Source organism: Acanthochromis polyacanthus, chromosome 17, assembly GCF_021347895.1.
Source record: "Acanthochromis polyacanthus isolate Apoly-LR-REF ecotype Palm Island chromosome 17, KAUST_Apoly_ChrSc, whole genome shotgun sequence".
Lineage (NCBI taxonomy): Eukaryota > Metazoa > Chordata > Actinopteri > Pomacentridae > Acanthochromis > Acanthochromis polyacanthus.
Window position 1 is genome coordinate 12,467,956 of NC_067129.1, and position 26,660 is coordinate 12,494,615.

The 26,660-nt window shown below is 39.3% G+C and overlaps 2 protein-coding genes across 4 annotated transcripts in view; both read right to left on the bottom strand.

Annotated features, from left to right (window-relative positions):
- Positions 1–229: 229 nt before the first annotated feature.
- birc2 (baculoviral IAP repeat containing 2) overlaps positions 230–26,660 on the bottom strand; it is a 49,738-nt gene continuing 23,307 nt past the window's right edge. The window contains exons 1-13 of one of the 2 annotated variants that reach the window (XM_022214348.2): positions 10,106–10,195; positions 7,769–8,677; positions 7,383–7,663; positions 6,851–7,153; positions 5,849–6,137; positions 4,870–4,969; positions 4,636–4,714; positions 4,492–4,540; positions 3,905–4,147; positions 3,677–3,775; positions 3,047–3,202; positions 2,583–2,624; positions 230–1,440 (exon numbers count right to left, since the gene is read on the bottom strand). In XM_022214348.2, coding sequence (XP_022070040.1) covers positions 1,247–1,440; positions 2,583–2,624; positions 3,047–3,202; positions 3,677–3,775; positions 3,905–4,147; positions 4,492–4,540; positions 4,636–4,714; positions 4,870–4,969; positions 5,849–6,137; positions 6,851–7,153; positions 7,383–7,663; positions 7,769–7,862 — 1,929 coding nt within the window. In that variant the 5' untranslated portion in view covers positions 7,863–8,677; positions 10,106–10,195 and the 3' untranslated portion in view covers positions 230–1,246. Of the gene's footprint in view, positions 1,441–2,582; positions 2,625–3,046; positions 3,203–3,676; positions 3,776–3,904; positions 4,148–4,491; positions 4,541–4,635; positions 4,715–4,869; positions 4,970–5,848; positions 6,138–6,850; positions 7,154–7,382; positions 7,664–7,768; positions 8,678–10,105; positions 10,196–26,660 lie in introns of those variants that run through there. The other variant, XM_051938087.1, reaches the window with a different exon arrangement.
- Positions 13,367–26,464, bottom strand: LOC110965344 (transcriptional coactivator YAP1-like). 2 transcript variants are annotated; one of them, XM_022214349.2, is made up of 9 exons: positions 25,901–26,464; positions 25,336–25,562; positions 22,010–22,209; positions 20,986–21,140; positions 19,188–19,289; positions 18,848–18,951; positions 18,566–18,684; positions 18,239–18,339; positions 13,367–17,503 (listed from the first exon to the last, which is right to left on the bottom strand). In XM_022214349.2, exons 2-9 carry the CDS (start codon positions 25,537–25,539, stop codon positions 17,322–17,324), a joined length of 1,167 nt encoding a protein of 388 aa, XP_022070041.2. In that variant the 5' UTR covers positions 25,540–25,562; positions 25,901–26,464; the 3' UTR covers positions 13,367–17,321. The 2 variants fall into 2 exon arrangements, with proteins under 2 accessions (XP_022070041.2, XP_022070042.2); XM_022214350.2 differs by lacking the exon at positions 19,188–19,289 and having other exon boundaries at positions 25,901–26,457.

Below are 26,660 nucleotides of genomic sequence, written 5' to 3' on the forward strand. Positions count from 1 at the left end.
ATAGTGTTATTAGAAAGTGCAACACCCTTTATTTTTTAATTTAATATTTTTATTTCTTTAATTTAATTTTTAAGGTTTGGATATCCTTGAACAATAATTTAAACAGAATACAGATTCTGATATTGTTGTAAAGAATAATGTTGGAGATGTGCACTCACGTTGGAATAAATCCTCATTGTAAAACAACCCTTACTGAGAAACCCAGTCTGAGAAAAAAGACCACAATCTGTTAACTTTATGAAGACTTTAATTTTTACTGAACAGAATATGATCTAAACAAATGGCGTCTGTCTGTAGTTACATTGCAGTAGCCATTTACATTTTGACTGTTGGCTATTCATACAGAACAATTTAAATACGCATTTACATTCAAAGTGACTTAAGTTTTGACCTCACAGTAAAACAAACTTCCAAGTTTGACACACTGGTACCAAAATCTGAAGTGTAGCAGTCACTATAAGTTGGCAAAGTTCACAAACATAATAGACCCCCTTCACCTTCATTAATTTGCTCTAGATGGTGGTGTTCATGTAAAGTTTTTTGGATTCCTTCATTACTGGATCTTCATTACAGAAGTATTTTTCTGCTTTAAATAAGACTGTCAAGTTTACATATTGGTAACTTTGGATGAATCAACACTTTGGGTCACAGTTAACCATTCCTCTTTATGTCTAAGTCTCAACTCAGTTCAAAATGAAAATCTGACATGTGGCATTTTAACAAGCTTAAAACCTTCAAAAAATATATTTTGCAAGCTGTTTTATTAGACTTAAACCTTATTTTATTATTCCCTATACATTACAAAAGCAACAGACTACCATTAGGGTTTTGCGATACGCAATGTCATAGACTTTAGTAATCATGTTACAATACAAGTACGTTATTTGAAGTTTTATCCAAATATGGACGAATCATTGCACAGTAGCTAGATTATTTTCCAATTTGTGTGATATACAATAACATGAAAATACACCCATGAAGATACACCCATTAAAGGATATGAAGTCTGAAAGCTTGTACTAAAAATGACAAATTACTTTAAATCCCGTTTAGACATTTATCTGGATATTTACATAAATGACATCAATTTGGCAATATCTTCACTGTCTCTTAAACTTAACACAGACAAGTCACATATTAGATGAATAAAGGTGTATAAAGATAATCAAAAAATATAAATTATTATCATATTGCTTACACTCCATCACACTGCTGTTATACATAAAACTGTGGGACAGCTTTGTGGTTATGAGAGGAAGGTTCGAACTGTGCCTTTAACCAGGCCTCTGCAGATCGGACACTTTCTCAGTGACGGCGCACACTCTTTGCACACCACCAGGTGTCCACATGGGATGAAAACGATGTTGACCTCTTTGTCCATACACACCTTACAAGTACGCTCCTCCTGCAATCGCCGCAGCTGCTCCTCCATCGGGAGGTCTGCAATGAAAAAGAGAATTTTCAACTCTAAATCCATATTGTGGATCTGAGGGCAATTCCCCCCTCACCCAATGATGGCCAGACTTTTCAAAAAGAAACAGCTATCAAATGTCAGTGGTAATAAAAGCATCAACATTAAATTATAGACTGGTTCCATGTTCTAGCAAGTAGGCATCCTCAGCTTATGGCACACTGCAGTTTTTGGACGTTTAAGCTGTGCTTAACTGATTTCATCAATATGCCGAGCTAAATTTTGCCTAAGTTGCCCTTGGCAACGGACGTAAAAACATGGCAGACGGATCAAATGCAACTTGAGCACCCAACGGTATTACAACATACATACTATTTTTTTTTTCCTGTGGAGTAGTCCAAAATTGTAAAATTATCATTAAAAAAAGATGTATCCATGCAATAGCAGTAATAGGAAAAGATCTGAGGAGCTCTGGTGGGAAATGCGTGCTGTCATACAAGAATTGTTGAAAATTCTTTGTGAGCGTTTAACCCTCTGAGTCATGGTTGCAAAAGTGCCACATTTATTTAAAGATGTTTAGTGATAGACAACTCAAATTATTTTTTTAAAAGTATAATGCGTCTGATTTTGAGGGATTTCTTTCAATATTGCAAAACTGCAACAATGTTTTAGTGACATTTTGGATGACATGCTAAATTATGCTTTTTTTTTTTTTTTACACATTTTGGATGACATACTAAACTATATATTATTTTATTCCACCTTTTGGACAACATGCTAAACTATGATTTTTTTTTTTACAAATTTGGACAGCATACTAAACTATGATTTTTTTTTTTTACAAATTCGGACAACATACTAAACTATGATTTTTTTTTTTTCCCACATTTTGGATGACATACTAAACTATGACGTTTTTTGTCATATTTTAGACGACATACTAAACTATGACATTTTCTTCCACATTTTGGACGACATTTCTGACTGAAAATTTCATCCAAATCCGTTATTCTGTTTTTGAGTGACGTTGCACACAGACAGACAGACAGATTCATAGACAAACGTTTGTCGATCGTCACGTAACTCCGCTGCGTTCCTTGGCGGAGTAACAATCGTACACAAAAGAATAATATGGCATGACAGTAAACTCTACTCAAGTGTGTCTTCATACCTGAAAGATCTTGGCTTGGTGATGCAGCTTCGTTTGACTGCGCTGTAAATACAAAAGACAACATAAAGTTATCTTTGGTTCATGCACAATGGAATTAATAATTGCATTCTAATTTTTTATAAAATACCTTGACCTTGGTAGAGCTTGATAAGGTTACATTTTTAATTTGTTGCACTTTTTATCAATTTATCCAAGTGCTTCTAGTTAACTAAGCTTGAGCGTTCAGTGCAGAAAAGCTTCAGGCTTTGTATTGTGGATGCAATCTAAACTTTAGTAAATGTCTTGGCTACAGTTTGGTCACAGTGCTTTAGTTTTCCAGTTGCTTCTTCCATGTTGATTCATTCTGTTCAGGCCATTATTGGCCAAATATATTGTTTCAACACACACACACACATTTGTAAAACTGCAAAACCCTTTCAGCAGCAAGTGCAATCAGAAAATCTGGTGTGGTGGTAAACACAAACCCATGAGATCTCTGAGCAGGTGGACATCGTTTTTCTGGATCCAATTGCGGAAAACTTCGGCTGCAGCGTTTCCTTTGGTCAAGACGAGCTCTATCAGCCTGGCGGTTTGCTGCTGGGCTGACGTCTGAGCCTGAAGTCCGCTGTACTCCTCAGCAGCTGCAGGTTAACGTGGAACAGTTACAATCAACAAGTTTCTGATATATAATAATAAAGGATATGAATAATCGCTTGTCTGTCATGATTATTGTGATATACATTTACATTATCTCATGATAACTTAAAGGCACATTTTAAACCTTATGAGCCAACTTCTATAAAACACTCTACTAATAAGAAGAATGGCTGCTTGTGGAAACAACCTCATACAGTTATGCACCACATAATGCCGATTTAGTTCATTCACTATAGAAACAAATTGTCACATTATTCATGCAAAGTGCTTGTTTACTAAAACCTATGTAGGACTAAGGAGGAATTACTGTATTCACTGTATTTCTATTCATTAATTATTGACTAAGTATATCCTGCAGTCCAAACTAACTGAACATTTGTTTGCACTAGTGATACTACAAAACATTTAAAAAGATGGGGCAGCACTTGTTTAAATGTCAGAAACAAACATGAACGTACACAACACATTTTGCTCTCTTAAATGCTCCAACACTGGCTCGACACTCTTCAGACGTTGGATCAACGCTGCCTGGTGTCTCTTTACGAAGGTGAAACCATCTGGAAGAAGAGGAGACATAAAATGAATTAATGCTCATGGTCTTAATCACTGACAATGGATGTGGTGCTAGATTGTCATTGACAATACATGCACAGAAGTCTACAGTATGTTCTGGCTGTAAACCGCACCTGATGCCATCGCCTCTGCCAGCATCTCTCGCTCCTCTTCTCTTTTCTGATCTTCTGCACTCAGCAGGTCTGAGACCAGCTCCTGAACTGTTCTGTAGTTCTCTCCACTGGTCAGGATCTTGCTCTGGACCGTTTGCTTGACCAGACTGCGCTCAAAGCCCATCTCTAAAGCTGACTTAATCACAGGGGTGTTCATCATAACGGCATCCTCGGACCGCTCCTCTCCTGGGCCGAGATGAACCACTGAGGTGAAAAGAGCAATGACACATCAGATTGGTGATACAACTTCATTACTTTTACATTTATAAGACTCAACTTCTTGTCAACACCACACCCAAAATGATATAAATAAACACTAAGTAATATTTTGGTCAGCCTCTACAGGTGCAAAACAACATTACTGGGTGTACATAGTACATGCAATAGCTTATATTCTGCCTGTGCCCTTCTCAAATAATTGTCTGATGTTATTGTTCAGCCATTTACACTAGGTTTACTGTAAATATGCAGCACAGAATCTACAGATCCACTTGCCAGACTCCAAATTAAGAATTTATTTCTGTAAATTTATTTGATTTCAAACTCACCTGGTGGATCCACAAACTCTCTGGAGTTGCTGTCTCCATTATTTAACAGCTTTGGGGAAAAAAAGGGACAAAAAAAGCACTCTTAAGTAACTTGTTCAAATCTAAATGTTTGAACTAAAATCAGACACACTATTCTCTCCGAACCTGCTCAAACAGTCGAGGAAAACGAGCCTGGATTTGGTGAACAAACTCTTGTCCCTTCTCCTGGAGCAAATATTCACACCTGCAATTAACCAGTGGTACAAGGAGACAAACATTCATAAACCGTCCTCTACACATGTAACTGAATATTTGTCCTGACCACACACACACACACAATAAATTTTACCACCAACTTCAACAATCAACATTGTAAAATGGTACAAGAACAGCATTTACCGAGGAAACCACTTAGCATGCTCCACCCATGGGTCATCTCCGGACTCCCAGCATCGAAGGCCTCCATCACAGCAGAAACACTTGACATCATCATTACGACCTTGTGGGCAAACAAATACATTTCAGTAAGACAGGCGGTTTTGGGAAGTTTCCACGAGACGAGACAGAGACAGAGACAGAGAGACAGGGAGAGAGGGGGAGAGAGAGAGGGAATTCTGATGAGATAACTGAAACTAATCTGACTAGTTTCTCATCTTTCATTTCCTTTTTGCTCGAAAACTATAAATGGTCATATGACAACCTTTGGTGCTTTATTAGTTTTGACATTCTGAGATTGTGTCCCTTTCTGTAGGGATTTCTATTCGATTTCTGGAGGGACTCTGCCGTTCAAATTGAAAGAAACAAAACAAATATCAATACTGACGAATACCTACCTGTTGTGGAAAACCCCCCAAAAAAAACTGAGGGGAAAAACTCTTCGTCTCTCGAAATGAAATCTTTCACAGAAAAATATTTTGGGTACATTTCTGAACCAACTGAAAGATCAGCTTTGCTTTCGAAAAAGAAAAAAACATCATCCTACAAGTATTTTCTATATCAAGACTTAAAGGGGAACTTCGTTTTTTTTCAACCTGGGGTCTGTTTTCATATGTAATTTCATACATCTGAGTGATGGAGAAATGAATTTTCGACATAGCTCCAGTATTTAGCCAGGCAGGCAGCTTAGCAGCTCAGCTAGCGAAAAGTATGGGGCAGCTGGCCCCCCCACGTCAAAGTCCGCCCAAACGTGCTTTTTTTCCCCACACTGACTGGCTCGGACAGTCTCAATGAGTGTCCCACAACATACTAGAGATGAGAAGTGAACGAAAACCTCCACATTACTTGGCGATCGCTATTTGTTGTGGTCTGTATCCAAATCTTGGGACGCTAGAAAGCAAATCTCGTTCCGAAATCTGTCTCTCTTTGATATTTTCCGTACCTACGTAGTAGAAGCCGGCTTTAGCCAGCTGGTCGGGCCGAACGGGGATACGAGATGGCCAGTTGACAAAGGTGAGCAGCCGTTCTTCGCTCTGTTGCATGCCAGGGTTGGACACATTGCTGAGGACCGGGGCTCCTGAAGACAGCTGGGAAGTTACCGCTAATGATGCAGTTGCTGCAGCACCAGCCAGCGACACGTTGTCAGCTCTGTCCCCTCGGACAAAACGGCAGTTTGGATAATGCCTCTGGTGTTCGGATACGGCTCTGTCACCTGGCTCCCAGTTACTCAGCTGCAAATAAAAACACAAACCTCTGTCATGTTCACTGATCAAACTGTGAACCCTCCAAGACACGGTTAACCTGAATAACACTGCTTGTGGCTGTGTTGTGGATGCCCTGTAGCTGATCACTTTTGTCAGGTAAATGGCTGTATTTATATAGCGCTTTTATCCAAAGCGCTTTACATGATACGTCACATTCACCCATTCACACACTGATGGTGGAAGCTGTCATGCAAGGCGCTAACCACGACCACCAGGAGCAATTAGGGGTTCGGTGTCTTGCTCAGGGACACCTCGACGTGACGAGCCGAGGATCAAACCGGCAGCCTTCCAGTTACAAGACGGCCACTCTACCCACTGAGCCATGCCGCCCGTCAGGTAAATGTTTGTAATAGTTACACATTATTGGGGATGAAGTTTAAGAGGAACAGACAAAAAAACAACAAAATGTATGGACTGAAAATAAGATGAATTATTCATTTACACTAAATACAACTCTAAAATGTGTGTTTCTGAAAGTTGCTGACATGAGGGCACAACACAGATCTTTCAAAAACCCCTGACTCAAGCATCAGATAAGAGCTTACCCAGAGTTCCAGCTCAGGAATAATGACACTCCACCCTGTGTACGGGTACATGGAAATTCCCTTCTGATAAACAAATCTGATATTTGTTTTGCTTCCCAAGTGCAGCTGTATTCATAGCCCTGCAAAGACACACACCTGTCCTCCGCAGCTGAAGCAGGCCACTCGGTCGCCCTGCCCCAGGTAGTAGAAGCCTGCCTTGGCGAGCTCTGCAGGGGTGATGATGGTGAGTGACCAGGAGTGGAAGGAGTCCAGGCGGTCTTGCTCTCTGCGCATGCTGGGGTTGTGACACGTCGGTCTCTGGTGGGACATGTCCTCTACACCACGAGAAGTCAGTGGGCTGGAGGGTGGTGGAGCAGAGAAGGCCATATTTAGGTAGCCAGCTGGCTCTTCACCTTGGCTTACTGATGGGTTAGGAGCAGCCGGGCCTGGACCAGCAAGCTAGAAGAAAAAGAGACCAAAGACTGGGAATTAACTCTAGTAGACTACTGCTACTAAGTAGTAATTATACACCAAAGTACTGTGGAGTATACTTGAGAAATTTATAAATTTCCCCTATAACAAAACAACACCATGAACTATTTTTCAGCTACAATTTACCAAAATATAGGACACCCTTTCATCTGAACAGTATGTTCCTCATTTTGTAATAAACTTCACTGGGTCTTACTGGTATGGCTGGAGCAATGCGGAGTGGGGAGAAGGCAGAGTGAGAGGAGGACAGCAGGTTGGCTGTCGACGGGAGGCTCTGGATGAAGGAGCAGGAAGGAGAAAGCTGTCTGTGTTTCTCTGTTGGACAGTCCCCGGTCTGCCATCCCTCTGCCGTCACGTTACACCTGAAACACTGCACACGGTCGCCAACGCCGGTGTAGAACCAGCCCGCTCTCGCCAGACTTCGCTCTGTGACAACCGAAGTCGGGAAACGAGCAAAGGTGGAGATGCGGAAAAGCTCTGGGAGCCAAAAGCAAAATTATATTGACACATTTATCAGAGACTGGATGGCAATAATAAAAAATGAAATGTATGATACTTATGTAAAGGATCAAAGATTGGTACCTGAGGAGTTATCATATTGTAGGTCAGGTGGTGGCCCATTGCGACAAAGCCCCATCAAGAACTGGTTGTTTTTGAGTTGAACAAGAGTTTCCATTTTTGGATTTAAGTAGAATATTTTAAAGTAAAAGCAATGTCCTTTAAAGGGAGAGGGGTTTGAGAAAACCCAAGGTATCGCTCTCTCATACAGACACAATCAGTGACACTGAAACGGAAAATAGACAAATAGATAAAAGGACAGAAGAACAGCGAGGTTTGAGTCAGCTCAAGACAGTAAGAAAGAAAGCAAGGCTTAAATGATTATGAAACTTAAGAGCTCTTATGCAGAAGAAACAAAACTACCAGCTCAGCAACCACCCTTGTCACATAGCTGTCACCCTTTTTTTCTCAAGAATCATAATACCCGAATATAAACTTTACCCCTTGCGTCCATGTTACCTGTACATTACAGAGTGAACAACCGCTGAACAGAAACATCAATAGTTCTATTTCAGCTACAGTCAAACAAAACACATCCTGTGCAGCAAAAAAAGGACAAACTGCTTTAATTGGTATGCTTAAAATACATCCTGAAAACTAATCCTGGCATCATGCTTTGGTTGGATCATCCAGGATCCGTGTACACTTCACGATCTTGTAAATGTAGCAAAGACATGTCTAACACATTATCTAACCATTTAAACTTAAACATACTGTATGTGAATATGCGTACAAACATTATATGTTAAACAAACGCCTCAAACATCACACACACACACAAAAAGATCAAGGACTATTCTCAAACCCCTCCCCCCATGTCGGACATCACTTTTGTGGGTGTTTAAGCCTCCATAATTGAATTGCAAAAACCAAATTAAAAATATTTTAATAAATTCAGAGGTGGTCAGAGCCTCTGGTTTTATGTGGTGGAATCTGTGAAAATTAGAGGGAAAAAAAACAAGAAAAATAAAGTCATACTGTACATACATAAACAGACTGAACTGTGTGAAGTCAGGTGACATTTTCATGACCAACACTCCAAAACTGAAGTCACAAGACACAGATTTGCAACAGATGGACAGATTCAATCAACATCAACCATTACTCTGCTCAACTGTCTCTGCCTGGTAAATGTCTTTTAAAAATGATATGAATGCAGGCTCTCTTTTACAAAGCGTCATCTCTGAACCCAGGCCGAAATTCCCCAATGTCATCATCATACTTATCTTCTTAGACTTTAAGCTTTTCCAGAGAAACAAACTATGCATTACACAAGTAGTTATTTTCTAAGGCTAAGTGGAAGCTACTTGTCGTGACAGGTAAACTGGCATTAGGGTCAATCTGTGTCAATTCAGACAGAATTCAGCAAATATGTTGCTGGGAATTTTATTATGTTCACCTTTACATGGGAAGGAACTTAAACAGTTCAATATTTCCACAAACACAGCATTTGATTGACATCTCCCTGACTTTGGAGGCCTCTAACATAAGTAGAATTTGATGTAGAACATGCATTAATATCCAAAGTTCCAGATTCTTAATATTTTGACATGCCAAATTGGTGATGTGGATTAATTTGTAGGAGCAAAAGACTGGCATGCAATGGTGTCTGTCTCTTGTCAAAGCTATAACTTGCTTTGATGCTGTCAAAATACAACAGTTCATAGGTTTGAGAAGATATACAACGATAAAAATTCGGCACAAACTACCTCACAGAACTTAGTTTGGGGGCTCAAATAACAGAGTAAATACTGAGACAGTGGTGGAACATTTAAAATGACACAGAATGAAACATGAAAATCGGTGGAGAGCCCCTTTAAACCTAACAATCAGTGGTTTCCTGACATTTGACTCATCAGAATAGAGATGGTAAAGCTATGACCAAGTCAAAACAGGTTTTTATCTGAAGGTCAGTCAATACTAGCTGTAATTTAACGCTGCTGGTATTCATTACCGGCAAGGTACTTTCCTGACTTCCTTGTTTAGCTGTGTCAGTCTTATGGTTACGTTCCGCTTCAGCTAACGTCTGCTTGCGTTATGTCGTTTAGTGTTTAACGTTAGAAAGAAAGCAGGTCAAAATGTGTTTCTACAGTCGAGCATGAACTCAAACATACAACAAAAACAGCAAAGAGATGTGACATTCAACGCCCCGGTTTGATAACATCAGCTTGCTAGCTTGCTAATGCTAACAGCTGCTAATGCTAAAAAGCGTTAAAACTTTATTCCGCGCTGCTTGCTGTTTAACGTGCGGAGCAGCATGGAGAAAGGAAAATAAAACTAAATCATTCGAGTGACGCAAAATGCGAGACAACACATTAAATCACAGATGCTCGTCCTTTTCCACACGACAGACACACTCACCGTTTCGCAATTCCGTCGGAAAGTACCGAAGCTTCCCGTGTCAGACGCCACCACCGCCTCCTTCTGCTTCCGGCTATTAGAGGACGAAAATGGAACAAATTAAACTAAAATCATAAAGAGCGAGCAGAAACTGGTTCTAAACTCCTCAGGTAAGTCCCTCAGCTATTATTAGCTTTGCTGCTGGAATCCTACAGACCCAACAACCTCCTGCTTTAAAATGATAACAAAACATAACAAAACATAAAGCAGCTTGTTTTTCAAAGTAGCATTTGATTATATTTTGATATTATTCTACAGGAAAATTAACATACAACTGTTTAAATTCAGTAAAGACGAACATGAACTAATTGAGCACCGTTTGTTTAAATATCTCAATAAATATAAACTTGCATTGGGTTCTTTGTATGATTCTCTTGTTTACAGTATTGACAGAAAACACTAACACCTTATTTTTGTGTGTGAAATGATGTTAAACTATACCAGCTATAAAACTAGTTTCTCTAAATGAAAAGAATTCAAAAACAAACAAACAACAACAACAACAACAAAAAACTTTAGCCTGTGGAAATACCCACAATATGTAAACCGATACATCATTAATAACATTACATACCCACATGTCTTCAAGTTCACATGTTTAATAAAAAAAATAAAGTTTAGATTATAAAGTTAAGGAATTAGAAATAGAGGAATCCATTCACACTGATACCAGTGTAAGGAAACTGCAACAACAGTCTGACAAAAGTTACAACCCTGTTACTTTAGGTTTTACTTTAAGGTCAAAATAAAAATGGTAGTAAAATAAGTTACTTACACAGAGGCCTGGTTGAAGACAAGTCGGATTTTTGGACGCTGTTAGTCATTTAAAGGTGTCGTGGTGGAATGGTATTTCCCCGGACACCACAACCACTCCCCTTTCTGATGTGTCAGTAATTGGCTTGTCCTGTGCACAGAAATGTTTTTTTTTCTTTAAAAATAACGTGTGGCAAAGTACCTTTCATTTCATGAAGTGTTTTGGGCCTGTGCCCCTTCAAGGGTGAAATGTATATAATTTTCCACCTCTGATACCTTTACCCTTTTAGGAAGTTGAGGTCACTGGTTTCGTTGCTACAGAAAGATACCAATCTGCAAATCCCCCCTTAGGGAAATTTAGGTCAACCACGGGGGAAAAAAATGACATCCCACCACATGAAATACACGCAGGTTAATTACATCATAGAATAATTGTATGTAACAAAATTAAAAATAATGACCTATATGATGACACAGTCTCTATAAAACCCAAGCAACCTTTTCTGTATTCTGTTCTGAAAAACAAAGTTTTCATATCATCATATATTGGACAACATATAGAGTGATACTGATGTATCCATGGCAGATAAACATGATATTAGGCAACTCATACAACAATTTGTGTTTTTAGGAGCAGCTCTGTGCTGTAACTGTTTAAACTGGTGAGGTTCCCTGGTAATCACCAAAGCTGGTACACAGAAAATAGGTGATTTAATCAGCTGTTTGCCAAGAAATATGCTAGTAACAACTCTCTCTCAGACTGGAACTTGTTTTTACATTTCTGTTTCAGTTAAATTGCAAACAGTAGACATGTGAGTGGTATTGGTATTCTAAACGGACTCTGTACAATACAGTGACATTTTCTATTTGTCGTAATGCTGCACTGTTCTTTTAAAGTTTTTAATTACACCTGTGCTTTTCTTACTTGATCAAATATCAGCTGGGAATGCGGATATTTCTGGATTCAGATCACGAAGCGTATGATTAGTTTCAACTTATTTCTGTCTGACTGTGATTTAATAGGTCATCAAAAGTCTTTTTTTCATCAATTGACCAGCGTCTGGTTTGAAAAATGACCCACTAAACGATTTAGCAACGTCTCTGATTACCAAACGAATGTATAAATACTGTATAATCAGACATCTTTCTTCTGAATAACCTCATCTTTCTCTTGAATACATCACTTCAGAAAATCCCTTGAGGATCAGGTTGACATCATTTATCTCTGTGAAGAAGAAGGTTATTATCTAATGGATTATGAGGTATTTTTTTAAAAAAAAACCTTGTGGATAGTACCAATACTAAAGTTCCTGTTATGACAGAACAGCACTAGTTTTGGAATAAATACTATTATACAAACTACAGTACATGTTAAACTGCTCAGCTGAGGCCTGTAATCAGAACTTGTAAGTTAACATGTGGGTTTTGCCTGTCTCAGTGCTACAGGAGCTCCAAGCTGCTGCTGGATGCGAATCTGCTGGACTGCACTGTGGACTACAAAGAAAAGCAGCTAAAAAGAAAAGAGCACAAGCAGAAGATCATCCCAGTAGGAGGGGAGGTCATTGTGCTGGGCCTGCAGAGCAGAGCAGACACTGAGCAGTGGCTGAAGGCGACAAATTCACAGTGGGTTTCATTTAGTCATTTTTAAACAAATCCTAATAAAATGAAAACTACATACTTTTTTATTGCTCTTTAGATTATTCAAGAGATCAGTTTCAAGCCAGCTAATAACTTTGACTCCCAACAAACACATTTTTACTGAGGTCATCTTGTTTTATATCTGTATCTGCAGATTTGTATCTAAGGTGATCTGACATGCTGTTTTTGATCAGCCATCTGTTTCTGTCAAAGTTTCCCTTTATTGTCATTTGCATTTCTGAGAGATGTACTATTAAAGTGACTAAAATGTACAACAAAGATGGTGGCAAGGTTTTCTTTTTTTAGTTTCTCGAGCTGGTCCAAACACACGCTCAGAGAGAGGGCACTGAGATTTGAAAGCAAAAAACGTTTTGTAAAACATCATCTTAACAACAGGCATTCAAATGTATAATGACATGGGTCTGCTAGTAAGCTTGACTGTCTGATGATTATATTTTTAATATATATAGCAAATCTTGGGCTGTATGGTAAGCAGTACCGATTCAAAGTGAATAATTTAGGTTAAAACAAATAATTAATTGATCAAAAAATAGCAGCATAGTTTACAGTTCAGTTCAACTGAATTCAATTTTATTCATATAGCACCAATCACAGGTCAAATTGTCTCAAGACGCTTTACAGAACCCATGTGCCTGAACAGTAAATTAACAATAAGCTGTTTGTGTATTGAAGGAAAGGGTTTTTTTCAAATTAATGTTTTTTAGATTTAATATCATAATGCAGGATATGCTGTGAATTATGAATTTTCTGTATAAAAAGTTGCACACTGTACACACTGTATACACTTTAAACAAGACAAGAAACAATATATTCAGATGTATTTAAAAGTTTATTACACAGAAACTGCTTTAAAATGATTACAATGAAAATTGATATAAATCACATGCATAAAAAGGTACAAAACAAGTCTGATTGCCTCCAAACTTTCTGTAAATAGGATAATAAACGTCATTATATGGAACATACATAGCAAGTGTCATGCATGCTGAGATAAATAATAGGCTAGGTAGTGTGTTGCGTTATGTGTCCGAGCGGCAAGTCGCTCTGCAAGTTGTTTGGTACTTTAATTTAAAAAGATTACAAAAATGTGACATGGCTCTTTATTTGGGGAAGTTGTGAGTGAAGTTTTACCTCTACATACTGAGTATATTTATGGATATAAAACAAGGAAGCCGGTTAGAACAAAATGCTTTTCACCTGCAGTCAACAGACTCAAATTCAGATAAAATATAAACACACGGCAGAAAAAACCTAGCGGATAAAAACAGATTATATATTCGTTATATAGTTTAGCTAAACGGGGAAAGTTAAAGAACTACCCATACTGACGTGTGCCTCCTGCACTGCAGCACCAGATAGCATTTGCAGTTAGAATAAAATAAACCAAGAACACAGCATCCACAGTTAGTATGTTGTTTTTCCGAGGAGTCACGTCGGGGTCTTTGACTTCTGTTGCGCCTCTTTGAACAGGCCTGAAGTCCATTTATAAAGCACAGTATTTTTCACATTCCCACTTAGAAAACTTAAACCGACAGGAATTCTAATTTAACAGAGTGGCAGCAATATCGCATCTTATTAGCACTAAACAGGATAGTTTATGAAGGGAAGGGATTTGGAAAAGGACAATTTAAGGAAGAAAATAAGGAAATATTGATGTGTTTTGTCATACATGTCCACACAATACAAAAAAAATGTCAAGATGGGATTTGTTGTTGTGCAGTTCATTCCTGTAGACTCAGTTCATCTACAGTAAAGAATTACAGACGGACTTGAAAATATCTCAGGATTATTTGAGTCAGCGGTTCTTTGAATGAAGGAAAAATACTAAACTTGTTGCCTTATACTAAAAAAAGGGATTTAATTCATCAGCAGAAGGAAATTAAAGACAGTATTTTTAAGAGGATATTCTGAAAAGTTGATTGTAACATTACGCATATTTAAATCTATTACAAATTTCTAAAATAGTTTTGTTAGGTTTTTTGTTAAAGGGATGATGTCAATCCTGAATACTTGGTGGGGTGATTCATTAGTCAGATGATCGATCGGCGAAATGTTTGCAAGAAAACTAGAAACAGCCTCAGACACCTTGATTAAGTTTGATGGGTTTGGTTTGTACCTCGCTTTGTTCTCAAAGTTAGAAACTACGTCTTATGGTAAACATCAAGTCGGGTTTTGGTATTAAAAGTATCATTGTGTGCTGATCAGTGTTGGGCTAATGCATAGCTGTGATTACATTACATTTGTCTGTTCCTAAACTCATCAATCACATGACAGTTAAATGATCAGTTTCTTCAGTGCCACTCTAATTAAATCTAGTAGAAACAGTGTCCTCTGTGTATCTTCGAGCAAAAAGCAGTTCTTCTCACTTTGAGGGCAGCAAATTAGTACCAAAAGGGCAATCCGCTTCATCTTCAGAGGGATGCTCCTTCTCTGATATCAAAGAATCAGTTGATTTGGCGTGTTTCCTCTGACAGATGTTTGTTCTCATATGTTGTTTGTATTTTTGTAAATTTAAGAAAGGAAAAAATCCTGTCTCAGTTTCCTGTCTTGTTTCTGATTATGGCATCTCTCACCTTTGGGTTTATCATCCAATAGATTTAAAATCCTTATTCCACCAATTATCCAATAACAATGGTACACCTACTTTAGGTTGAATATATCTGTTTGCCTGATGTTTTCGTCCATTTTGACTTAATTAAAGACACAGTGGTGTTAAACATTAGTCTGTTTGCACAATCGAAGGCTGAGAATTAAGCGATGTGCTCCAGTCTCTCTTTTTGACAACTTGAGTCGCACCATGACAGTTTATTCTTTGGGCTGGTTTTCACCAAATTTGCTGTAGGAACAGTAGAAATACTTTGTTAAAGAGCTTAGGAGACAGAACATATGTATGTCCTCCTTATTAGGAGAGTGATTTGTGCCGGTATTTGGTCATATGTGAGGTTTAATGCTACATTGGCACCTTAACATTGTTGCAGAGTAACGCAAAAGTAACATAAGTAGTGTAACTAACGACTTTGTACAATAAGTAAACTATTGCAGAACTTTTTTTTTTTGAGTAGTGACACTGGTGGTGATGCAGTCCAGACAACATGCCACAACAATGCAAGTCTGAAAGATATTTGATGCAGCACATCTTTAGACACCTCTAATTGATTTTAGGGAGGAATGGGAAACAACAGATGCCTGAAATGGGGAGAAAAGAGCAGCTAATAATCGAGAGTCACAAACTACATTCTAAACTGGTCAGCAAAAATAAGAAGTGTAAATGATTTAATGTTAAGGAGCTAAAATGTGCGTGGTTAAATTGACAGCTGCTTGCACATCTTTCTTTGAGAGACAAAAAGGAAATTATTAGAATGTATCCAGCCAATAGTGGGAAAACAGAGAAAGGGGAATGAAAAATGATTCATTCTCAAAGTCAAAGGGGTGCTGCTTGATTAATTCATTAGTTTTCATTTAATTTGCAGGATCTGGGAAGAACATCCAGGGCCTAAAGGGGAACTAAGTCAATGGACATAACATTACAACTATCCAACACGACTCAATCCAACGTAACTAATCTTCAATAAATACTACCTTTGTGAAGTTCATATTCACTGCTGCTGTGGACAATCAGTGGAATAAAAAGCAATGCAAGAAAAAAACAGTATTAACAAAACCAAAATACTTGGCACTTCAAAACAGGTGATTTTACAGTGAGGATGTTGCAATGTTTCCTGCAGACGTGAGTCAATGTTCTAGAAAGCTGCTTTTATAAACTAAAGGACCACATACAGACTGCAGTGTGTTGGATTGTGCTGCATTATGCTGATCATGTGTCCATTTTTATTGAAGACATCTTCTGTATGTTGCAATGCTCCTTTGTGTGAAGAGAGATCCTGAAAACAGACTGGATTGTAGTTTCAGTGCCTTCAGTTAAGACTGCTCTACATAGTGGCACTGCTCTGTGGCTTTTGTTTCTTGAAATGTGAAATCAGGCTTTGATTAGTTAGGAATGAGGTCTGCAGACAAAGTGATTGTGGTTTGTGAGTATTTTAACTGTTTCTGAAGTTTAGGAGTACAACTTTTAGTGTTTAGTTCTCTTCTAGCTCACCACAAGGGTGTGTGTTCTCTCCCCTGAAGTTTCTGTGCAGGATAGCAAGAGAAAAAACTTTTTGATATCTATAATGTAACCATTATACGGTTAATCCAGGTAAAAAAAACAACAAAAAACTTTCATTCATTTTTTTCTCCCCACAACTGTGGTCATGTGGATAAAAATCACAAGTTACTGACTGCTCTTTAACCAAACAGGGTATCCACATTCCAGGGGGAATGTGGATGAGATTTGTTCTTAGTGTTTCGTACGACATTTGTTATTTTGGCATTTATATTGCTGCAAACCCATCCCCAGTGGGGACAACAAACAAATCTGGGTTCCAAAATTAGCTCTGATGCACTTAACTAGCGACATCTGAGGTCAAGCACTAAAAAGAAAGGAGTGTTACAGAAACACGGATGATCCGTCATGCATCTCTGTAAAAAAAAAAAAAAAAAAAAAAACAGGCCCCCCAAAAAAGAGTAAAATACAAGCAGCTTACCACCTTCTGTGAGAGTCATTCTTCAGGCTGTGAGTAGTGTTAGGGGTCCATCACATAACAGTAGCATATTCTCTCAGTAATTTTGTTCTGTACCACCGTTTGAAGGCAAAAATCCTCCCGAATCCTCAGTCGTGTTACGAAAATCTGACGTCAAACCATATTTGACCAGCGGCGGGGTGTGTCTATAGCCAGGTGAGCAGGCTGTCTCTGTCCATGTGCGACCCAGACAGAACAGTCTCCATGTCCATCAGAAGGTCTGAACTCAGACCCTCGGGGATGCAGGGCATTAGCTCCTCGCCCTCAGACATCGGGAGCACAGGCATCGACTCCTGCAGGGCCATCGAGGGGGGTTCGACAGATTCGCCTAAACGGAGCAGAGTAGCAGAACAGTGTTGCTTTCCTTGCACAAAAGGAGAACATTTCATAAGCAACTGTGTCTTTTAACCCACTTTGAGGTTTACAGGAATATTAGCTTTAAAAAAAATAACAAATGAACAAAATTGCAACATTCATCAGAGCCAGAAACTGCAGAAACACAAGAAACCGTCTGTTTTTCAACTTTCCAACTGGTTAAAACAAAGACATAAAGAAGGGAGTTGATGCTTGCACAGAAATGTAACAAGCTAAATATGTGCACAATTACAAGCTCAAAAACATGTTGCAGAGGTAGCTGCCAGCTGCCTTTTTCTGTGTTCTGCTCCCTTCCTTTGTATTATAACTAAACTGTTTGGGAAGCAGTTTTATTTTTAATCAATTCCACATAAGTGAACACGAATTACTCTGGACCGTATCTGGGAAAGTCACTGCTATACGACATAACTTGCTTTCATGTGAATTATTACAGCAAGGCCAGTGTAAGAGTCCGTTTCTAAAGAATGCCATAATTCTTAATTCTACAGTAAGTAATGATAGCTAAATAAGCCAACATCATGGCTTTATTGCTGGCTAACTACTCTACACAGCAAAAATGAACAGTTTGTAAAAATTCTCACCATTATTTTGGTTTAAGCAAGAATGCACATAGTCATAGTAGAGTTTAGATGAAGGATTAATCAAAGTGCGGTCTCTCTTCCTGGCATTGTGTGTTTATGTACATTACCTGTGTCCATGTGATCCACAGAGCTCAGCATGTGGTCCGACGTACGGGGAAGGCTGCTGACGCTCAGACCACTGTCGGTGCTCTCATTGCGAGAGTGAGCGCTGTGCAAGTAAACACACGTGAACTTTGCTTTATATCCGATCAGCATCTGTTAAAAAGACCTATTTATGCTGCAGTTATTTCTCTGATTACATAGTTCTCACAAGAAATATGTTCTGAGAAATTTCCTAAAAAATTGGGACATTGTTTGAGGAAGTACACACTTTTTGATGCACAAATAGGACTTCATCTGTAGTATACATCTATATTTGCCACATAATAACCCACCCATTAAGTGTAGGTTCGTGGTTCGATGCTCTGATCCTCACATCAAGAGGAGGGACAAGTGTCTGTGCGCTCCTGTCGTGGTCCATCCCGCCGGACATCTGGCTCCGTCCTCCTGCCTCCTACAGCACAGACACACACAGCTGCATGGATAACTTCATGGAAAACTCAGGCAGTGAAGAAACCTGAAGTAACAGCTCAGACACACAGCGAATAAGTTGTGCAGATAAATCATGTGATCTTTGGTCAAATTATTTTTTTTGGGCAGCACATTTGACCTCTGACCTGTGATGTGATCTGTGGAGGCAATCCTTGCTTGCATCTGAGTCTTTCCTTTTCCTGCCTTTGCTGCATTGCCAAACCAAGGAGGCCAGGGTTCATCTTCTGGGCTGGAACATAAGATTGATAAGAAAAGAGAGACTTTTTTGGCAATTAAGTAAAAACTACCATTGCATTAAACATTTCAGCAATGACATATATGTTAACAAACTTTGTAATACTTTGCGATCTTTCTTTTTTTTTGTTGCCAAACAGCAACTTGTGATGGTGGACATTGGAACAAAATGTTTCTCATTGACAAACAAGAATTGTCAATTCAGGAGACACAAATTTGATAGTGTGCTACCTAGACGCGGGTCGACCCATGTGGTGGTCTTATTTATGTGATCGATGTAGTACACCTCTCCATCTGCAGTCACAGCCTGCTCCCAGCCTTCAGGCAGTGGACCTGAACAGCAGTGAAAGTACACAGTGAGAAGGCAAATGGTAGATGGAGTGCATGGAGTGTTGAGAGAAAAAAGTAGAATCTGGCCCACGTCCTTTAATGTCTGTGTAGCTTCTAGTTTGTAGAGATTACGTATATAAATAGAAGTGAAGGTTAGTGGGTAAAGAGTTACAGCATTTACTGTGGAGTTAAAATGTACTATCTTATGTGCGTCTTGCCTGAATGCAGTTGGTGTAAAACGCTGTCAGTGCCCAAAGTGCTGGGTGAAAAGAAGCTGTATTCCTAAAGGGTCTGTTTAGCCAAATTACAATATAAAAATTTAACAGCAACACGTCTTTCCAGAGACACTGTTTCCATTGTTCTGGATAATCCACAGAACACCTTATGGAAGGTTTTCATTGGGAACTAATTTTCATTAGAAAGTAGTTCCACTAAAAGTGGAAAACGTTGCTCGTTTTTGTTTGAACCTACATTAATAACTGGAAGCAGAAATAACATGACATAACATACAGGCTCAGTTTCCCCACACATGGATTAAGCCTTGTCCAAGGCTGACTACTTTCTTCATTTTCAAGTCAGATGAGGCTTAATCCATGTCTGCGAACTCGGCTGATAAAGTTGTTACATTATCATTCATTTAGGGTTGTGCTGTTGGCCACCTTGTGAATGTTACAATATTATTTTTTTTAACTGTTTTGGTCTCTACCACCTTCTGAGGGAGATACTTGGCTCTTTAGATGCTAAATGCAGTGCTGTGTCCAGCAGGTCATTGCTAACTTTGCCATTTGAAGAAAAACAGGTAGAATTGAGTTTTTTTTAATAGCCTTTTCCCTGAAAGCAGCAGCAAAAACCTGTGCCAGTGAATGAAAATTATTAAGTTTCATGTACAAAATGAAAAATAACAAGCTGAAATTCACTATTAGGTTCTCTTGGGAGATGCTCATATGGATTCTGCTGCTGCTGATGCAACAGATATGTAATAAATGTAGAGGAAACATTCAAACAGCTGGAAGTCTGTCGCTTCAGATAAACTTTCGACTACATTTTGGCAGAAAATAAAGACGTAATTCTGTTCCGAATAATTAATTTAGAAACATACTGCCTTATTAATGCCCAGGGTGAATGATTAAAGAAGAAAAAGTCTTCCAGTGTTCATATTGGCACATAGTGTGGCTTAACGACAGACCTGTTCTTGTTAGTCACTATCCATGTGGTTGTATCATTACACACCCTGGATCAAGTCTGGCTGGAAATTTTAGTTTTTTGTCATCTCCCATCACTGCCTTTACACAATTCCTGTCAGATCTATATCAGTTTTCTCATGAAAGCCACAACATCCCATAAAACCTACCACAAAAATTCTAATTTGGCTGAACAGACCCTTCAAAGATGGCTATGTAAGTTAGAAAAGCACCTGATTTCTCTCAGCTGAAACCTGAGAGTCTCAGCTGTGCTTTTATCTTCTGCATCATACACTGTCATAAGGGTGATGCCATTAAAGTTCAGCCTAATCAACAACAGTCATAACTCCCACCAAAGTCACCAGAGCTGTGGAGGTAGAGACCAAAAGCGAATCCCGAAGAAATCACACCCAGCAAAGCCCTGATCCGCCGGAGATGGACTATAAAAAGCGGGTTGGTGCTTTTGAAAGAAACTGTACAGTGAGATGGGGCAGAAAAAAAATAAAGCAGAGCGATACCTGTCTCTGGGTTGATGTTTTGTGGTTGCGTAGTGGGAGCTGGGTTGCTGAGGGAGTGGGCATGGACCGGAGGGCCAGAGATGGGATGCTGAGCTGCAGCCGACTGAAGCTGCGAAAGACGAGGGTCGTGCCAAGTGGTTGTCTTATCCCGGTGACTGAAAACACACAACAAGTCTAAACGGGTCTGTATCTGTTAAATCACTGGAACCTGATGGATAAGGAGCCTCGGACCTGCTTTACCTGTACTACCAGATGTGCGCATACATCTACACTCACACAGGGAAACGACACTGCTAGTGCTGTTGTAAACTATAGTGGCCTTTGACAGGAGTGTGCACTGTCAGGCCATGTGCTTAAAGGAAGGTGAAACCACACTGGTTGCAGAACTAGTTATGACATTTTCTGTTTGCATGCAGTTAATTACTCAGAGTTACATGTGCACTGCTGCACGGCTCTCCACTGTTTCACTTTAGCAAAGTATTAAAGAACGATGTACTATTGACTGCTTCCTGTTACTTGACAGAACTAGTAAAAATGAAAAGAAACCACCTTCTTTTTTCACTTCAGTACTTTTTCTAATCATAGTATATGTTACCCTTGATCATGCATTTTGTACTGTGGTATATTTTTCTTATTTATTTCTATTGTGGTGGTTTCCACTTTAGCCTTTCTGCATGCTACTGCAAAAACAGAATTTCTATGCTATTGCTAAATACTGGACTGATTCACTAATTAGTCAGTTTGATGACCTGCAAAACACTGATCAACAACAATTGTGATAATTTCATTAATCTTTTCATTTTCTTCTAATCATTTATGAAGAAAATCGCTCATAATTTGGTGGTTGCTGCTTCTCAAACATGAGGATGTGCAGAATGAACACCTGAATAAGTCTAAACAATCTAAAGATCTGCAGCGCTAAACAGGATGATGCTGATTTATAGGTGCTGGCTCTTTGGGTGTTGTAACACAAAGGTAACCTAACAAAGAAGAAACACATTGATGAAGTGAATCTAAACCTTACTTGAGGAAGTAACGCTGGCCGGTTGCTGTTTTGGCCATTTCCCAACCGTGGGGGAGTGGCACGTCATCGGGTATGATTGGCGTCGTCGCTACATCTGCCGCTTGAGTGGAGAGCGAGTTGACTGGGAGGGAGGCCGGGGAGGAATGGGCGCGGACGTGATGGGGAGTGAGGGAGCCGCACATGCCTCCATCCGAACTGGCCTGACGAGAAACAAGCAGGGTTAACAACTCTGAAGTGAAACGACAAATCAGAAACTTAAAAGTCTGGAGAGAGAACGGAGTGAGCCAAGAGGAAGAAACTGAGCGGAACTGTGAATCAGGGTGGTTCATTTTTCATGAAGATTTGATCACCGCTGCCACTTATATTACCACACAAGACACATTAGAATACCTTAGAACTGTTTTCCATAAAGTTAACTGAACATCACTGCTGATGAAGCCTGATCAATTTGAGGAATTAAGATCAGAATGTTTGAGCCACACACATATAAATCTAAAAGACAGATAAAAGATATGCTTGATGGTCATGAAATTAATGTCAGATGTTAATTTAAGTGATGAGAAATTAATTTTGTAAGAGAAGATCAAGATTTTCATCTAAACTTAGCTGTGCTGTTGATACTAACACCCAATTTAATTCTAAATTAAAAATATAACCTGCAAAGAGTGGGTCCCGGCAAAGTTAAATACAATAAAAAATACAACAATTAATCAGCCTACGTGGTCATTTTTAAGGGCTTACTGGTAATGTGTTAACATCTATAGAGCTGCTAAAGGTCTACTTATCTGCTCCTCTGTGGCCTTGTTTTGGGGATTTTTCCACAACTTGCCACAATAAATACTTTTTTTTGTTTTTTTTTCCACTGTTAGTGAATACAAAGCACAGAAGCAGCAAAATGAAAGTGTCCTGATAACTGAAAATGTTACACTTGAGTTTTCAAGGTTGGCAGATGTGGTGGACAGTGGCTGAGCTGTGAGTTAATCAGACAAAGCAAAGAAAGGAAGGAAGGACACAGAAATATAAAGCAGCTAGTCTTGTACAGGACAATGATATCAGCAAAGAGCAGCGGACAAAAGTAGAAGCTCACCAACTACAAAGCCATCAACACGTTTCACTGTCCCAACAAATACTGGAATTAGTGGGCACCAAAGGATCAGACAAAAGTAAAACAATCCAGTAAAACAGTCCCACAACAGAGCTACAGCCATTAATCACACAGTTCAGCTATTATTTTAAACACCTCAATAATTATTTGGTTTAAGTAATTTCTTTAAAAAAAAAAGGAGAAATTCTCTTATTCAAGCTTCTTAGATTAGATTAATTTCTGGTTTCTTTCCTTGCACATGACAGTAAATTTATTATCTTTGAATTGTGGGCAAACCAAGACATTTTAAGAAGCCATCTTGGCCTTTGGGAAGCACAAATCAACATTTTTATTGTTTCCTGACATTATATAGACTAAACTACTCGTTGAATAAACAACAAATTGGTTGATAGTGGACAATGAAAGGATCCTTCCGTGCAATTATTATTAATTTTTAACTTTTGTGGCTTTTGGCCTTTATTTTATCTTTTTTTTCCGTACAACTTTACCAATATATCAGTTGGCCGATGTTATTGTTCGATATTGGCCTGTCACAGATATATCAGTATCATAGACTGTATATAAAGATGGACGTAGCATCTGGCTCCAAATTTGAAGCCCACCCAGAAGTGTCAAAAACTTGCAATATCACGCCGTCCGCTAGGGTTGGCTCCAAAAAGCTTTTGCTCCATAGACCCCAATTCATTTTTGGAAAAAATAACATTTGATAGACTGATTTTCTACAGCTCAGAATTTTTTCCCCATTAGTTTTCATGGTCAAAATGAGAGATCAGGTGGCCGATCTTAAAATAAATCAATACTGAATTTTAAATAAATCGTTAAAGTTGGCGGAGCCAGGGGGCGTGGCTATACTTGACTGACAGTCCCATTGACTGGTCCTGCCCCGAGTTGCTCTCCGGTCCAGCCTGTTTGATGACGCTTTTTACGTCACTGGCTCCAAAAAATCAAAAAAGGACGACCAGGAAGTAACAAAATCCGGGCTTCATTTTCTCGGCGTTGAAACCAACGGGTGACGTCACGGTTAGTTTACGCCTGATCAGTATCTGCAAATAAGCTGTCCGATATTGAATAGAAAACGATGCTTGAGGTAATTTAAAAAAGGTGTCATTGCATAGTTTGTCCAGCTTCGATTCCATTGTGAACAAATTCTGCAGCACATGTAGCAGAGTATGAACTGAGGAGACAGCGGTGCAGAGTCAAGCTTTGTCTTAAGGCAAGTTGCTAACTAGCTAGCTTGTAAAATACATTGATAGAAAGTTAATAAGTAATAACCCGTCATTTTTCATTTTCAGTATAACTCTGATATTAACAATATTGGCCAATATGTCAGTATCAGCATTCATTACTGTCTAAAATCGATATCAGACTGCTATTGGTCATCACAAATATCCTGTTTTGTTTGATCAACAGTTGAAAACACAATGATATTCAATGAATATTATCAGAGAAAAGCTGCAAAACATCATATATAAAAAGATGACAGTAGAAAATTGAAGTACTTCAATTATTAATTCTGTATCAAATCTAGAGCTGCAACTGTCCGTCAACTGATTGATCAATCAATCAAATGTGAAAATCATTTTAGTATTTTCTATGACTTCTTCATTCCACTGTCGTACATGGTAGTCCAGCTTCAGCAAATAATTACTTAATCGAGCAGTTATTTGTGAGTTCTTTCGATAACTGATTGATCAGTTTAAGCAATTCTTTAAGCTAGAAAGTCAAAAATCTGTAAATAAAGCTTCTTACACTTAAATGTTTTCTGATTTCCTTCCTCCTTTATGACAGTAAACTGAAAAACTTTGAGACATTTGAGGATATCATCTAGGGCTTTGGAATTATTGATTATTGAGAAAATAACCAATTGTAACTCTATGAGGTAGTACATTTAACATCTTTGGATTTTGGACAAGAAGCAGAGACTTGAAGATATCACCTGATGGCTGTGTGTGCACTAATTTTCACTATTTTCTGACAAATGTGGTGGATTCATTCTCTATTTTCATTTAACAATTTCACTGACTGATTCAGGATTCAGTGTTTGTATTATTTTGTTCACAAGTATTCAAACAGGAAAAAAAATAGTATACATTTTCAGTCCACTAACTACTGGTACATAACAGTGAGTGGATTGTTGTGCATTTGCTCCCATCAGGCCCTGTGTGTGAGGCAGCATGGTGGCTCATTGTGTGTGTGTTTGTGCTGCAGCTGCTGTCAGTACTTGTCTGGAGTGTCCGCGGGGCTCCGGCTGCCTGAAGAAGGAGTCGGGCAGCTTCCTCATCCTCATGGGCACCGAGGACGGCTGTCTGGCGGAGTTGCTGGGGTTCATCACGGCGCTGAACAGGGCCTCCAGCTCCGTCTGCGAGTCCCCGCGGACGTGCACGATCTGCTGCCCGGCAGGAGGCGCGCCGCGGTGCGCGTCCATGTCGCCAAAGTTTGGTGTCGAAACTAAAAAAAAAAAAAAAAAAAGTGTCGGGATTTTTTTTTCTAAAAGTTGATCAAAACAACACAACAATGCGGAATCAACCCCGCAGGCCTCTGATCGGACTGGATGGAAGTTCTGCTCGGATTTGTTTACACTTTTAGCCCTCCAGCCCCCTCTCCGTCCCTCCACCCCATCTGAACTTTTTTTTAGCGTCGTTTTCCGTCAGTTTGAGCCTCTAAACATCCCACAAGCGGATAGATCGCCAACCAGCTTGGAAACGAGTCGAAAGAGCGCAATTAAAAGCACGGATCGCGCATTTTTAAAATCAATCTCAGCGGCACACAACATGCCTCCCACATACCTTCAAGCAGCCAGACCGCCCCCTCCTCCTCTCTCTATTCCTGCAGGAGAGGAATTTTTTTTTTAAGTCGTAGAAATCACAGCCGGGAATAAACAGTCAGACTGATTCCCGATGCAGATGTTGAGCTGAAAGCCTCCCGAGATGAGAAAATGTATTCATGCGTGAATCTAGCTGGAGAAAAGTGACTTCAGCGAGACCTCCAAACTTTTTTTTTTCCTCATCCAGTGCTCAGTCCAGATTCATGTGATAGTGCGGAGGGGCGGGGTTGCAGGGTTTAAAGCTGCCGCAGTTGCAGGGCAAATATTTCACTCCGGGAGCAGACATGTGAGCCATCAATGCAACACTGAGAAAAAGCAGGTTTTATTTGCAGCTTGCATCAAATGAGCCACTTTGTTCTTTGATTTTGAGATGAGCATTTTGTAATGAGCTACTCCAGATTCTCCTGCTGAAGGAAATAAACCAAAAAGGCCCCAGAGAAAACCACAAAAGACAAACTTAAGGGGGGCAAATGCTCCTGATCTCCTGCTTACTGGACTCATTTTTCTGACTCTGGGCCTGGTGTCTCTGCTCTGCTTTTTTGGGGGGTGGTTGGGGAGGGGAAATTGGGAAGTTGCACTGAGAAAACATCCGCCCCTGATGAGGCCAAACCCAGCCAGAGCCTGTTTGTCCCATGCAGCCACAGAGTCCTGCCCTCTGGTGGAAAACATGCACACAGTGATCCGGAGCTCAGCTGGCCAACAGATTTGAATGCAGGAAAAAA